The sequence below is a fragment of the Ilyonectria robusta genome (genome assembly GCF_021365365.1).
Source record: "Ilyonectria robusta strain PMI_751 chromosome Unknown BGZ61scaffold_1, whole genome shotgun sequence".
Classification (NCBI taxonomy): Eukaryota; Fungi; Ascomycota; class Sordariomycetes; order Hypocreales; family Nectriaceae; genus Ilyonectria; species Ilyonectria robusta.
The window spans coordinates 483,289-494,132 of record NW_025764435.1 but is presented as its reverse complement, the minus strand read 5'-3'; the positions used below and the strand labels follow the sequence as shown (position 1 = coordinate 494,132).

General features: G+C 55.3%; 4 protein-coding genes across 4 annotated transcripts; 3 read left to right on the top strand and 1 right to left on the bottom strand.

Annotated features, from left to right (window-relative positions):
• Window positions 1–1,620: 1,620 nt before the first annotated feature.
• BGZ61DRAFT_437092 (uncharacterized protein) lies at window positions 1,621–4,876 on the top strand. Its single transcript, XM_046244070.1, has 5 exons — window positions 1,621–1,854; window positions 2,074–2,144; window positions 2,275–2,506; window positions 2,680–4,259; window positions 4,318–4,876. The coding sequence occupies exons 1-5, from the start codon at window positions 1,850–1,852 to the stop codon at window positions 4,536–4,538; spliced, it is 2,109 nt and encodes a 702-aa protein (XP_046111609.1). The 5' UTR covers window positions 1,621–1,849; the 3' UTR covers window positions 4,539–4,876.
• A 250-nt stretch (window positions 4,877–5,126) lies between these two features.
• BGZ61DRAFT_339052 (20S proteasome subunit) lies at window positions 5,127–6,047 on the bottom strand (the record flags this gene model as incomplete). Its single annotated transcript, XM_046239191.1, has 3 exons — window positions 5,127–5,734; window positions 5,803–5,953; window positions 6,018–6,047. 3 exons carry the CDS (start codon window positions 6,045–6,047, stop codon window positions 5,127–5,129), a joined length of 789 nt encoding a protein of 262 aa, XP_046111608.1.
• A 797-nt stretch (window positions 6,048–6,844) lies between these two features.
• On the top strand, window positions 6,845–7,926 carry BGZ61DRAFT_470333 (uncharacterized protein; the record flags this gene model as incomplete). The annotated part of the gene is made up of 2 exons (XM_046248066.1): window positions 6,845–7,366; window positions 7,420–7,926. 2 exons carry the CDS (start codon window positions 6,845–6,847, stop codon window positions 7,924–7,926), a joined length of 1,029 nt encoding a protein of 342 aa, XP_046111607.1.
• Window positions 7,927–8,602: 676 nt separating this feature from the next.
• BGZ61DRAFT_437087 (glycosyl transferase family 64 domain-containing protein) lies at window positions 8,603–10,801 on the top strand. The gene is made up of 2 exons (XM_046244069.1): window positions 8,603–9,332; window positions 9,405–10,801. The coding sequence occupies exons 1-2, from the start codon at window positions 9,001–9,003 to the stop codon at window positions 10,591–10,593; spliced, it is 1,521 nt and encodes a 506-aa protein (XP_046111606.1). The 5' UTR covers window positions 8,603–9,000; the 3' UTR covers window positions 10,594–10,801.
• The last annotated feature ends 43 nt before the right edge of the window (window positions 10,802–10,844 follow it).

Below are 10,844 nucleotides of genomic sequence, written 5' to 3'. Positions count from 1 at the left end.
GCGTGGGGAGTGGCGGTGGTTGAATCACGGTGGTGATGATGATGGTGGTGGTGATAAGGGAACTGGGAATCAGGGCCGCCTTACAGCGTTGATGCTCGTGTACAACCTGGTTCCGAGTGCGTCATAGGCCCGAGCTGGAAGCATCTGGAGTAGCATCCACCATCCACTTTCCCGTCGCTGGCTGTCCGCCATTTGGCCCCCCAAGTTCTCGGTGCCCATGCCCATGCCCATGCTCTAGGCCCATGCCTCTGAACGCTGAATGTGCAGGCCGTGCCGTAGGCATCTACTATGTAACAACTTGCTCCGATGATGATTGACGTCGGCAAGTTGGGCCAAGCGGACGCACGCAGAATGATGCTTGTGTTTTGTTTGTTGTGAGAGAGTGTGTGAAGTGGAGGGAGGGTGTGGCAACAGTGGATGTAGAAGGATTTGATTTGGTTTTGGGAGACGTGTTGCTACGGAGGACTATGGAGGCAGGCGGCATTGCAGTTTCCGGCGTTGCAGTTTCCGGCGTTGGATACCTTCCTCCCATACCTGCCTACCTAGATGCGGAAAACTTGAGCTAGATTCACCTAAGCGGCTCAACAGGTGCGGTTGCCATGACGAATTTACTGGAAACCTTGATCATCAGTGATGCATCATTGCTAATAGGTAGTTACCGTGTCCATTGATACCGCACTGAGGCGGGCCTCTGGGGGCGGTCATTGCTCAGACACTGGGCGCCGCCGGCCAGACCAGACCAGCGGGACTTGGGCCAAGTCGGTGTGGTTTCGTTTTGGGCTGGTCCGGTGTGCTATTATTACGATTTACAGTCGGAGTTAGGTCTCAGTTTGGTTCGGGAGTGGCCATGGCATCGCATAGCATGGCATGGTACGGCATGGTACGGCGTAGCATGGCATAGAATAGAATATTCCTCGATGTTGGTTGATGTTGGGTTTGTAGCGTTTTACGTTCACATCACTAGGTGATGATTGATGCTGACAGTGATTCCACCCACTTCTCCCAACAAACAACAGGACACACCACACATGCATCCGCCCCTATGACTAGGTACCTAGAAACGCAGTGGAACATCAGCTCCAAAGAGAATGGGGGATTGCGTCCATTCCCGCATAGCCAGTCAACCCAAAACACCCGATGGCGGCACATCCCTGAGTCTCCTCAAACTTGACAACGGAGAAGAAAACAAAAACGGACTTCTAAGCGCCTCTATACCGCCCCGTGGACGTTCCCGCTCACCTGTGGCCCCCTGTCCAACAGCAGGCTCCTCCCTCAGCGGGTTTTCAGTGGGAGAGACAGCTGAATGCGTAGGCGGCTCCAGTGGACTCTGGCGCCTGGGCGGTTGACGGGAGCAGTCGAGTCGGCGTATTCCTTGGTATGTCGCCAGGCAGTCTAGCGGTCGTTGTGGCGGCATTGCACCCCTGTCGTCGGCCCCCCTCCACCCCACTGTCATCCAGCCCCACCACGCTCTTGCCCACCGCACAGCAACTGAGGGTCGCAAGCTACAGGGAAGCAGCTACGGTAGCTGCACGCCTTCCCCCCCTCGGCGCCCCTCCCCTCTCCATCCCCACAATAAAGCTGCGCCCAAGCCTCAGTCGCTCTGTCCGCCGCTTGCTGGCCACTCAAAGCGGCAAACGCATGCACCCAAGAAAACATACATATACTTCGAGCTCTTCCTCCCATCTTGGATCTCACTCCTGCTCTTCTCCTTCTCCTTCTCCTCCAGACATACCTTCTTGCTTCGTGATACCCCCCTCTACTCCAGCGCGTACCTTCTCTCGCTCTTCCCCCCGACCACCTACCTCCCCTACCGAATTGCTCCCCTACGAATCGTTGAGAGCCAGACAACATGTGGTAAGAGAGCACCCTGTCACCGTCACCGTCACCGCCCCGCCGCCCGCCATCCTTCCAGCCAGCCAACAAGCCCGCCCTCCACCGACTGTTACTCCTGTGCGAGCGAAACAGACACTTGGACGGAACCGATGGAGGAGCTGCAGGCCAGGCGAGGCAGCTTGGAGCTGGAAATCGGGTCAATTGATGAGAACCACAACAGCTAACCACCATCGTCTTCAGTGGCATTTTCGGATACATCAACTACCTCGTGGAAAAGGACCGCAAGTTCATCCTCGACACTCTCGTTAATGGTCAGTGCTTTCCTATTCCCCTCTCCTCCCCTCTCCTCTCCCCTCCCCTTCAATCAACCTTGCCCCGCCCGCGCGAGTCAATGGTGAGACGAATGACGCTGGCCAATCGCTAACTTGCTTTCCCTAACAGGCCTGTCCCGTCTCGAGTACCGTGGATATGACTCGGCCGGTCTAGCTGTCGACGGCGACAAGAAGAAGCAGGTCTTCGCCTTCAAGGAGGTTGGCAAGGTCGCCAAGCTCAAGAAGCTCATTGACGAGTCCGATGTCGACCTGGACAAGGTTTTCGATTCACATGCCGGTATTGCCCACACTCGATGGGCTACCCACGGCCCCCCCTCCACCGTCAACTGCCACCCTCACCGGTATGTAAACCTTTCAACTTCCCATACATGCAGCTTGCGCAAGCAATCTCATGCCTACTATCTGGTCTCTCTTCTGTCTCCCACCTCCTCGTCACGATGAGCAGTTGCGGAGATTGATGGGATCCTACCAGATTGACATTTGCTCTGGACACGGTGTGCTGACCAACGTACAGATCTGACCCCGATTGGGAGTTCACCATCGTCCACAATGGTATCATCACCAACTACAAGGAGCTCAAGACTCTCCTCTCGAGCAAGGGATTCAAGTTTGAGACCGAGACCGATACCGAGTGCATCGCCAAGTTGACCAAGTACATCCACGACCAGCACCCCAGCATCGGTTTCACCGACCTGGCCAAGGCTGTCATCCAGGAGCTTGAGGGTGCCTACGGTCTTCTCATCAAGTCCGTTCACTACCCCCATGAGGTCATCGCTGCCCGAAAGGGCTCTCCCCTCGTCATTGGTGTCAAGACCGAGAAGCGCATGAAGGTTGACTTCGTCGATGTCGAGTACGCCGATGAGAACGCTGCCCTCCCCGCCGAGGCTGCTTCCCAGAACGTCGCTCTGAAGAAGAACGCCGCCGATCTCCTTTCTCCCAGCAACAACCTCCTCGGTGCCCCCGACAAGTCGCTGTTGCACCGCTCTCAGTCCCGGGCTTTCATGACCGATGATGGCATGCCCATGCCCACCGAGTTCTTCCTGTCCTCCGACCCCTCGGCCATTGTCGAGCACACCAAGAAGGTCATGTACCTCGAGGATGACGACATTGCCCACATCCACGAGGGCTCCCTGAACATCCACCGCCTCAAGAAGGCTGACGGTAGCTCCAACGTCCGAACCATCCAGACCCTTGAGCTTGAGCTCCAGGAGATCATGAAGGGCAAGTTCGACCACTTCATGCAGAAGGAGATCTTCGAGCAGCCCGAGTCCGTCGTCAACACCATGCGTGGTCGTCTCGACATTGCTAACCAGACCGTCACTCTGGGTGGTCTCCGCTCCTACATCTCCACCATCCGCCGATGCCGCCGCATCATCTTCATTGCTTGCGGTACCAGCTACCACTCTTGCATGGCTGTCCGTGGTATCTTCGAGGAGCTGACTGAGATCCCCATCGCTGTCGAGCTGGCCTCCGATTTCCTTGATCGACAGGCTCCCGTTTTCCGTGATGACACCTGTGTCTTCGTCTCCCAGTCTGGTGAGACCGCCGACTCCCTCATGGCCCTGCGCTACTGCCTGGAGCGTGGTGCCCTGACCGTTGGTATCGTCAACGTCGTCGGTTCCTCCATCTCCCTCCTTACCCACTGCGGTGTCCACGTTAATGCCGGTCCCGAAATTGGTGTCGCCTCCACTAAGGCCTATACTTCTCAATTCATCGCCATGGTCATGTTCGCCCTGTCCCTGAGCGAGGACCGTGCCTCCAAGAAGGCCCGCCGTGAGGAGATTATGGAGGGTCTGTCTAAGATCTCTGACCAGATCAAGACCATCCTCAACCTTGACTCCTCCATCAAGACTCTGTGCGAGAAGACCTTCCAGAACCAGAAGTCTCTCCTCCTGCTCGGCCGTGGTAGCCAGTTCTCCACTGCCCTCGAGGGTGCTCTGAAGATCAAGGAAATCTCGTACCTCCACTGCGAGGCTGTCATGTCTGGTGAGCTCAAGCACGGTGTGCTGGCTCTGGTCGACGAGAACCTTCCCATCATCATGATCCTTACCCGCGATGACCTATTCAAGAAGTCCCTCAACGCCTACCAGCAAGGTACGTCCCTCACAGATTCCTGACATTTAATGCCCGAAACTAACTGATATTTTTCTAGTCATTGCTCGCAACGGCAAGCCCATCGTCATCTGCAACGAGGCTGACGAGGAGTTCAAGACATCTGAGGCTGAGAAGATCGAGGTCCCCAAGACCGTCGACTGCCTTCAGGGTCTCCTCAACGTCATCCCCCTGCAGCTGATTGCTTACTGGCTGGCCGTCCTGGAGGGACTCAACGTCGATTTCCCTCGTAACCTGGCCAAGTCGGTCACTGTCGAGTAAATTCGCCACCGACAACTTGTCGTGTGCGGTGTAAAGTGAACCGTCGCGCTGGTGCGCACGGGATTATGAACATTGGAGTTGGCTTTGACAAAATTGGGCTTGCGTGAATGGATGGGCAAGTCTTGTCTGGGTAGCATGAGATTTTGGTACAGAAATGAAATGAATGGGAGGCCAAGGGGACTAGGCCTGATATTATTTAGATGATTTAACTGCAAGTTAACGAGTTGGCCCTCGAGAAGAGGGTTCGATAAGAAGTTGGCCTAGTTATGCGACAGAAGTAGTGCTTGGCAATGTAATCACGGATCTATGATCTTTTTGATGAAGAAGAAAACAATAATTCTTTCTTTGTGTCTATTGTTACATCGTTCTAGTTGACCGACCCTTTCACGCCCTTGCAAAGGGCGTTTTTTGCTTCGGGTGGGATAGTCCTAGAGTGTCATGAACTCCACCGCAGGCTCTCGGGCTTGATGGTGTGCTTTTGCTGGGCTTGTTGCGTCTCTCTCTAAGTAGTTAGATTCTCCACATCCTCTCTTCGATTATCCCAATGACTAAGGCCTGCATGGCACGATATCCTTTCCACCCAATTCCTTAGACAGTCTGAGTACCGTATCCCTTGATCCTCTCAGCAAATGCCCAGCTCTGGGCCTCCAACTTCTCGTTCTCCTTGAGGTCGACGCCGTCCTTGGTGACGACAGCGATGGAGTACGAGTCCAAGCTGCGGGCATCGCGGTAGTACAGAACCTTCATGCACTCCTTGATGATGTTGACGGCCTCCTCCTGGGAGAGCTTGCGGGCCGCCTCCTCGTCGGGGGCATGGCGGCGCATAATGGGCTGGGCCAGCATGGCGCCGAATCCGGTGGCGAGGGAAGGGGCGCTATACGTGCTGCCGAGGAGGTCGGCGGCAGCGAGGAAGGGCTCACCCTCGTCGTCGAGGCCGGCGACGAGTAGGTGGTTCCAGAGCGGGTCGAACTTGGAGCGGCGATTGTAGAGCAACTTGGCGAGGTAGCGGTGGAGGTTAGCGGCGTTCAGGCGCGGCTCATCGGGGGAGGTGTAGGCCTCGCTGAGGGTGAGGTCAGTGAGGTGGCGGTTGAGGTACTGCATGTCCGAAACGTCGCCACTGAAACCGAGGACGGAGGAGTCGGCGAAGGTGCGGAGGCGCTTGACGTCGGTGAAGCGTGCGAGGGAGCCGTACGAGGCTAGATACGTGGGTTAGATATTGGATTCCCAAGTTAAGAGAGTGAGTTATAGAGGAGCGGGTACGGACCTAGGTTATCGGCGGCAATGACGACGCCGTCCTTGAACTTGATGGCGATGACGGAGGTACCGGTGACGATGGGCTGCTGGGTGTTCTGCTTGGGGCCGTTGTTATCGTGCATGAATGTGTTGTCATAGGCGCCGTAGACGTCATCTCTGGGCTGTTTGAAGAAGGGACTGTCAGCAGGATTCGATGGCGGGATTGTCAGGGTTAGGAAGACATACGCGGCCCCAAGCTTGCGGACGGTGATCCATGGCTTCTGATGTATGTGGATGAGGTGGGAGTTGAGGCGATCGCAACAGAGGGAGCGTAGACAGCTGCCCGGTGTGGTGGCTAACGAGAGAGGGAGAGGAATTTAGTGATTCCGGTCGTCGGGTTCGTTGCGGTTGTGGTTTCGTCACAGGGCGAGGTGCGTTGATGGCGGAAGTGAGTTGGAGTTGGGGTTGGGAGCTGCTTGCTGGAGGCTTCACCAGTGCCGCGTCCTATGGCAGCCTGCGGCGTCCACTGCGACGACCCAGCGAGTGGATAAATTACATAAGCTGGGTGTGGCTGTGGTGATTGGCCGAGGCTGAAGCTTGACAGAGCTGAGGAGCTTCCAGAGAGTGGCGGTGGTAGGGCGCGACCGTGGGGTATAGTGTACCGTTGGAGTGTATGTTAAAAATGTGGTGGGAGAAAGTACCGAGTACTCTGGAGCTGTCTGCCGCAAGCAACAAGCTGAAGCCCACCTCATGCGGCAGTCGCACCCCATTGGCTCCCAGCAAAGGCAAAACCCAGGAAGAACTGCCCTGTCGTCAACACCACCAGCACGGGCATCATTAGCACCGTCCCATTGCGACAATCTCAGCCTGTCCGCCGCATTTCCTTCACCAACGACGACTGACGACGGCACGCGACTCCAAGTCAGAGATAATCTGGGCTGTCGCATAGTCTCGACTCTGATCTCCGTCGGCCGTCTCCCCGTCGCTTTCTCTCCGCTGTGCCATTGCGATTGATTGCCATCACCAGCGCCAGCCCCGCCCAGAAGCTTCTGTTTCTCTCGTATCAATCCAAAATGCTGACCTCAATCGGCCGGGCCGCCGCCCGCCGCATCACCACCACCACCCGCCTTTCCGCCTCCTCCCAATTGCTCTCCCACAACGTCGCCGCCGTCACCTGCCCAGCCGTCGCCGCCCGCGCCTTCACCGTCTCGGCATGGACTCGTCTACCGGCCTCCAAGACCCCTCCCAAGAAGAAGACCAAGGCCGCTGCGACCAAGAAGGCTACTGCCAAGAAGACGGCCACCACAAAGGCCAAGCCCAAGGCCGTCAAGCCCAAGGCCGTCAAGCCCAAGCCCAAGCCCAAGCCCAAGGCGAAGGTCGGTCCGAAGTCAAAGGTCATTACACCAGAGGAGCAAGAGAAGCTCGATATCCGTGAACTGAAGAGATGGGCCTTGCTCAACAAGATCACCGGCTTGCCCGAAACACCCTGGTTGGTATACATTACCCAGGAGATGAAGCCAGGCGAGAAGGATCTCGTAGGCAAGATGTCACAGATTTCAGCTGCCTTCAAGAACCTCTATTCCTATGAGCGCGAGGTAAGGAAAAAAAAATTACTGAAGGACTACCCCCAAGCTAACACTCTCGCCAGCCCCTCGAGACCAAGGCAAATTCCAACCGCGCCACCAACGAGGTCAACCACAAGGCCTGGGTCGAGTCACACCCTCCGGCTCGCATCTACCTCGCTAACCAGGCTCGCCGCCGCCTCTCACGCAAGATGGACAAGAAAATTCGTCTCATCCACGACGAGCGTCTGCCCAAGTCCAACGGCAGCGCCTACAACGCCTTTGTCAAGTCCCGCTTTGCTAGTGGCGGCCATACTGCCGGGAGCCCGCTGGGAGATAGCATAAAGGCTTTCGGCCAGGAGTGGACCGCCCTGAGCGACGCCGAGAAGCGCCCTTTCGAGGCCCAGGCCGCCAAAGAGGCTGCAAAGTACGCCGCTCAGATTGAAGAGATCCGAGCCGAGGCCAAGGAGCTCCAAAAAGAGGCGAAGGCAGCGGCAGCGGCCAAGGCTGCTGAGGCCAGGGCAAAGACCAACGCAAAGGCAGCCGAGGCTAGGGCGAAGGCCAAGGCCAATGCCAATGCTGAGACTAAGTAGACGGTGTTGTTTAATACTCCGGGAAAGGTGTATATGGGTCTGTCCAGTGGCTTTGCGCAATCACTCCCGTGTCTGGAATATGGGATTCCTTGCGATAGATGGTGCCCTTTGTAGTAGTGGATGTGGTGATGATAAATGGTGTGGTGGTGTACGATGAGTCCTGGAACCGGCAACTATGGAAATTCCCTTTGTCGTTGTTTACAACGTGTATTCAGTCGGGTGTATGGTTTCGATACTGGTTCCGAAATGTCAAGAGTTACGCTAGAGTTACTGCACCGGATTAGTTGTCAGGAGAGGGTCGCAGCAATGCATTATGTGGTGTTTGTTCATGGTGTTGCTGGTGAGGATATATCTGCCACTGGCCGCGCACCATTACACAGACAGCTTCGAACTGATTATACGATCTAGATGCAGTATCCCGATCAACTGTGCCAGAGCAGAACATATGTTGCGCTATCAAACGCATGCTGGGATGGTATTAATAGGATTCGATGAGTGCCCACACGCCATGTGATTATTTAAAGGCGAATGTGCCACTCGAAATTACGTCTCGTACCCGTGGGACCACGAAGTTCCCCAAGCCAAATTTGCGTGGCCAATCGGGTTAATCAAGTGGAGGCGCTAGCTAATACAGGGCGACGCAACATCCCAATAGTCCAGGTTTCAAACCAACTATGGAAAAGAGAGTTGGAAATGGCTCAGCTGGTTAAAGGGGCTTTTCCCTTCCTCACTCGTTAGCTTGCTTAAAACTTGAAACCTCACCAATGGCGACGAGGCCGCCTCGGAGAGAAACAAGGCTGGCAAGGTCTAGATCGACGAAGCGGCAGCCACAATGCTTTTAGCCTGTGTCAGCCCTTCGAAACCCCATTCATCGTCTTAGTGGGCGTTCGGCTTTGTCCAATGGGGTAAAAAAAGCATCGCCAATTCGCGTCGCTGGTGGGGTTTCTTGAAAACGCCCTTGTGAGAAAAGGAGGTGGCGTGAGAGTGACTGGGAGCAATATAGAGAGACTCAAGCTCGCAGCGAGCCAGGCTTTTCAAGACTACACGATACACCACGATACGCCACGATACGCCATGGGTCCCGATGAAAAGTCGCCGTCAATGGCCGGCTTGCTCACGAGTCTGCCGCATTGGCTGTCAAGGAAAGGAGCTGTGCTTGTCCTCGCGGCCGGCATTTCATGTCTGTCACTGTTCTTCCTCTCCTCATTCAGCCATGAGATGCTCCCATCATTTGTATCAGGCGTCGACGATACATCTTTGGATGGATCATCTGCGCAAGGGCTTCCTCTGAATGAAACATTCGTCAACCTTCCAGAATGCGGTGCCGACCGGCAAAGGATGGCATCGCCAGAAATTTGGAATGCGGCAGAGGAAAAATATGGAAACATGACGGATGAGAAATTCACGTACGTACCTACACACTTGACACTTCTGATGCATGCCGAGTCCAGCTGGTATTAACGTCGACATGCTGGTAGAGTTGCAATCTTGACATACCGTCGACCAGACATGCTCCAGGCCACCATCGCCTGGCTCACCTACCAGAAAGTTCCGTCATTGTACGAAGTTGTTGTAATCTGGAACGATATTGAAGTACCGCCGCCAAAGGGCTTTGTTTCACAGCACGGCGTCAGGGTGCGATATCGGGTGAGCGAATACAACAGTATGAACATGAAGTTCTTCCCGGATCCGGAATACCGCACCAAGGCCATTCTCTTGCACGACGACGACGTCCACTACACGCTTGACGACATGGAGTTTGCCTTCCAAACCTGGCGGAGTCAAGGCCAGTACCGCATTACTGGCGCATTCCCCCGTTGCGCTCTAATGAATTCGGATGGCAACTGGGGATACAGCTTTTGCACTCAACAGGGCTACTACAACATGGTCCTCACAGGCCTCCTCTTCACGCACGTTTCGTTCCTCGAATATTACTCTTCGGCGGATCCATTGATGGCCAGGATTCGCAAATACGTCGACGACATCTTCAACTGCGACGACCTCGCGTTCAACTTCATCGCTGCCATGTTGACATGCACCGGCCCTTACCAGGCCGTTGGGGCGAACTCGGCCTTCAATGCAGCACCCCCGGGCATCAGCGCACAGCCGTCACACATGCCGACTCGGCATCAATGTATGAGGGACTTCCCGGCAATGTTTGGATACATGCCATTGAAGAACACTACGGAGCATCTTGTACGTGGACCTTTGTTTGATGGGTCTCCATTGAGAGCGCCGATAGCGCCTCCGCCGGCTTCAGAACCCCTGCCTCCGGTAGAAACCCCGTCTCTGGGAGAGAATCCTCCTCTGGTAACTCCGGAAGAGAACCCACCGCCGGTAGAAAACCTACCCGTGGCACCTCCGGCAGACAACCAACCTCCAGTTGAGAACGCCCCTCCAGTTGAGAATCTGTCTCCGGTAGACAACGCCCCTCCGGTAGAGAATCTACCCGTGTCACCTCCGGTAGACGACCCGCCTCCGGTTGAGCCTCCGGTTGAGAACGCTCCTCCGGTAGAGAATCTGCCTCCGGTAGAGAACCCTCCTCCAGTTGAAGATGCTCTTTCGGTTGAAAACAACCCTCCGGTAGACAACCCGCCTCCGATACCCCCAGTGGACGACGCTCCCCCGCCACCTCCGGAACAAAACCATCCCCCTGGAGCCATCTGAGACCGCCTCTTAGAAAAAGTCAGCGTTGGTCGAGCTTAGGCTGTGATTTGTTGTTGAAGACTTTGGTCCTAGATGCAACTGTGCGACTATTGGCTGAACATAGGTCCCACGAAACATTAACGTCTTGTAATTATATCGTATAAATATAGAATAAAGAAATATCTGCAGCTTAGGGATGATAATATAACACCAATGAGAGTAACTCCCCATTACATATCCGTTCATATGTCGTTGTGGATTTTATGTTATTC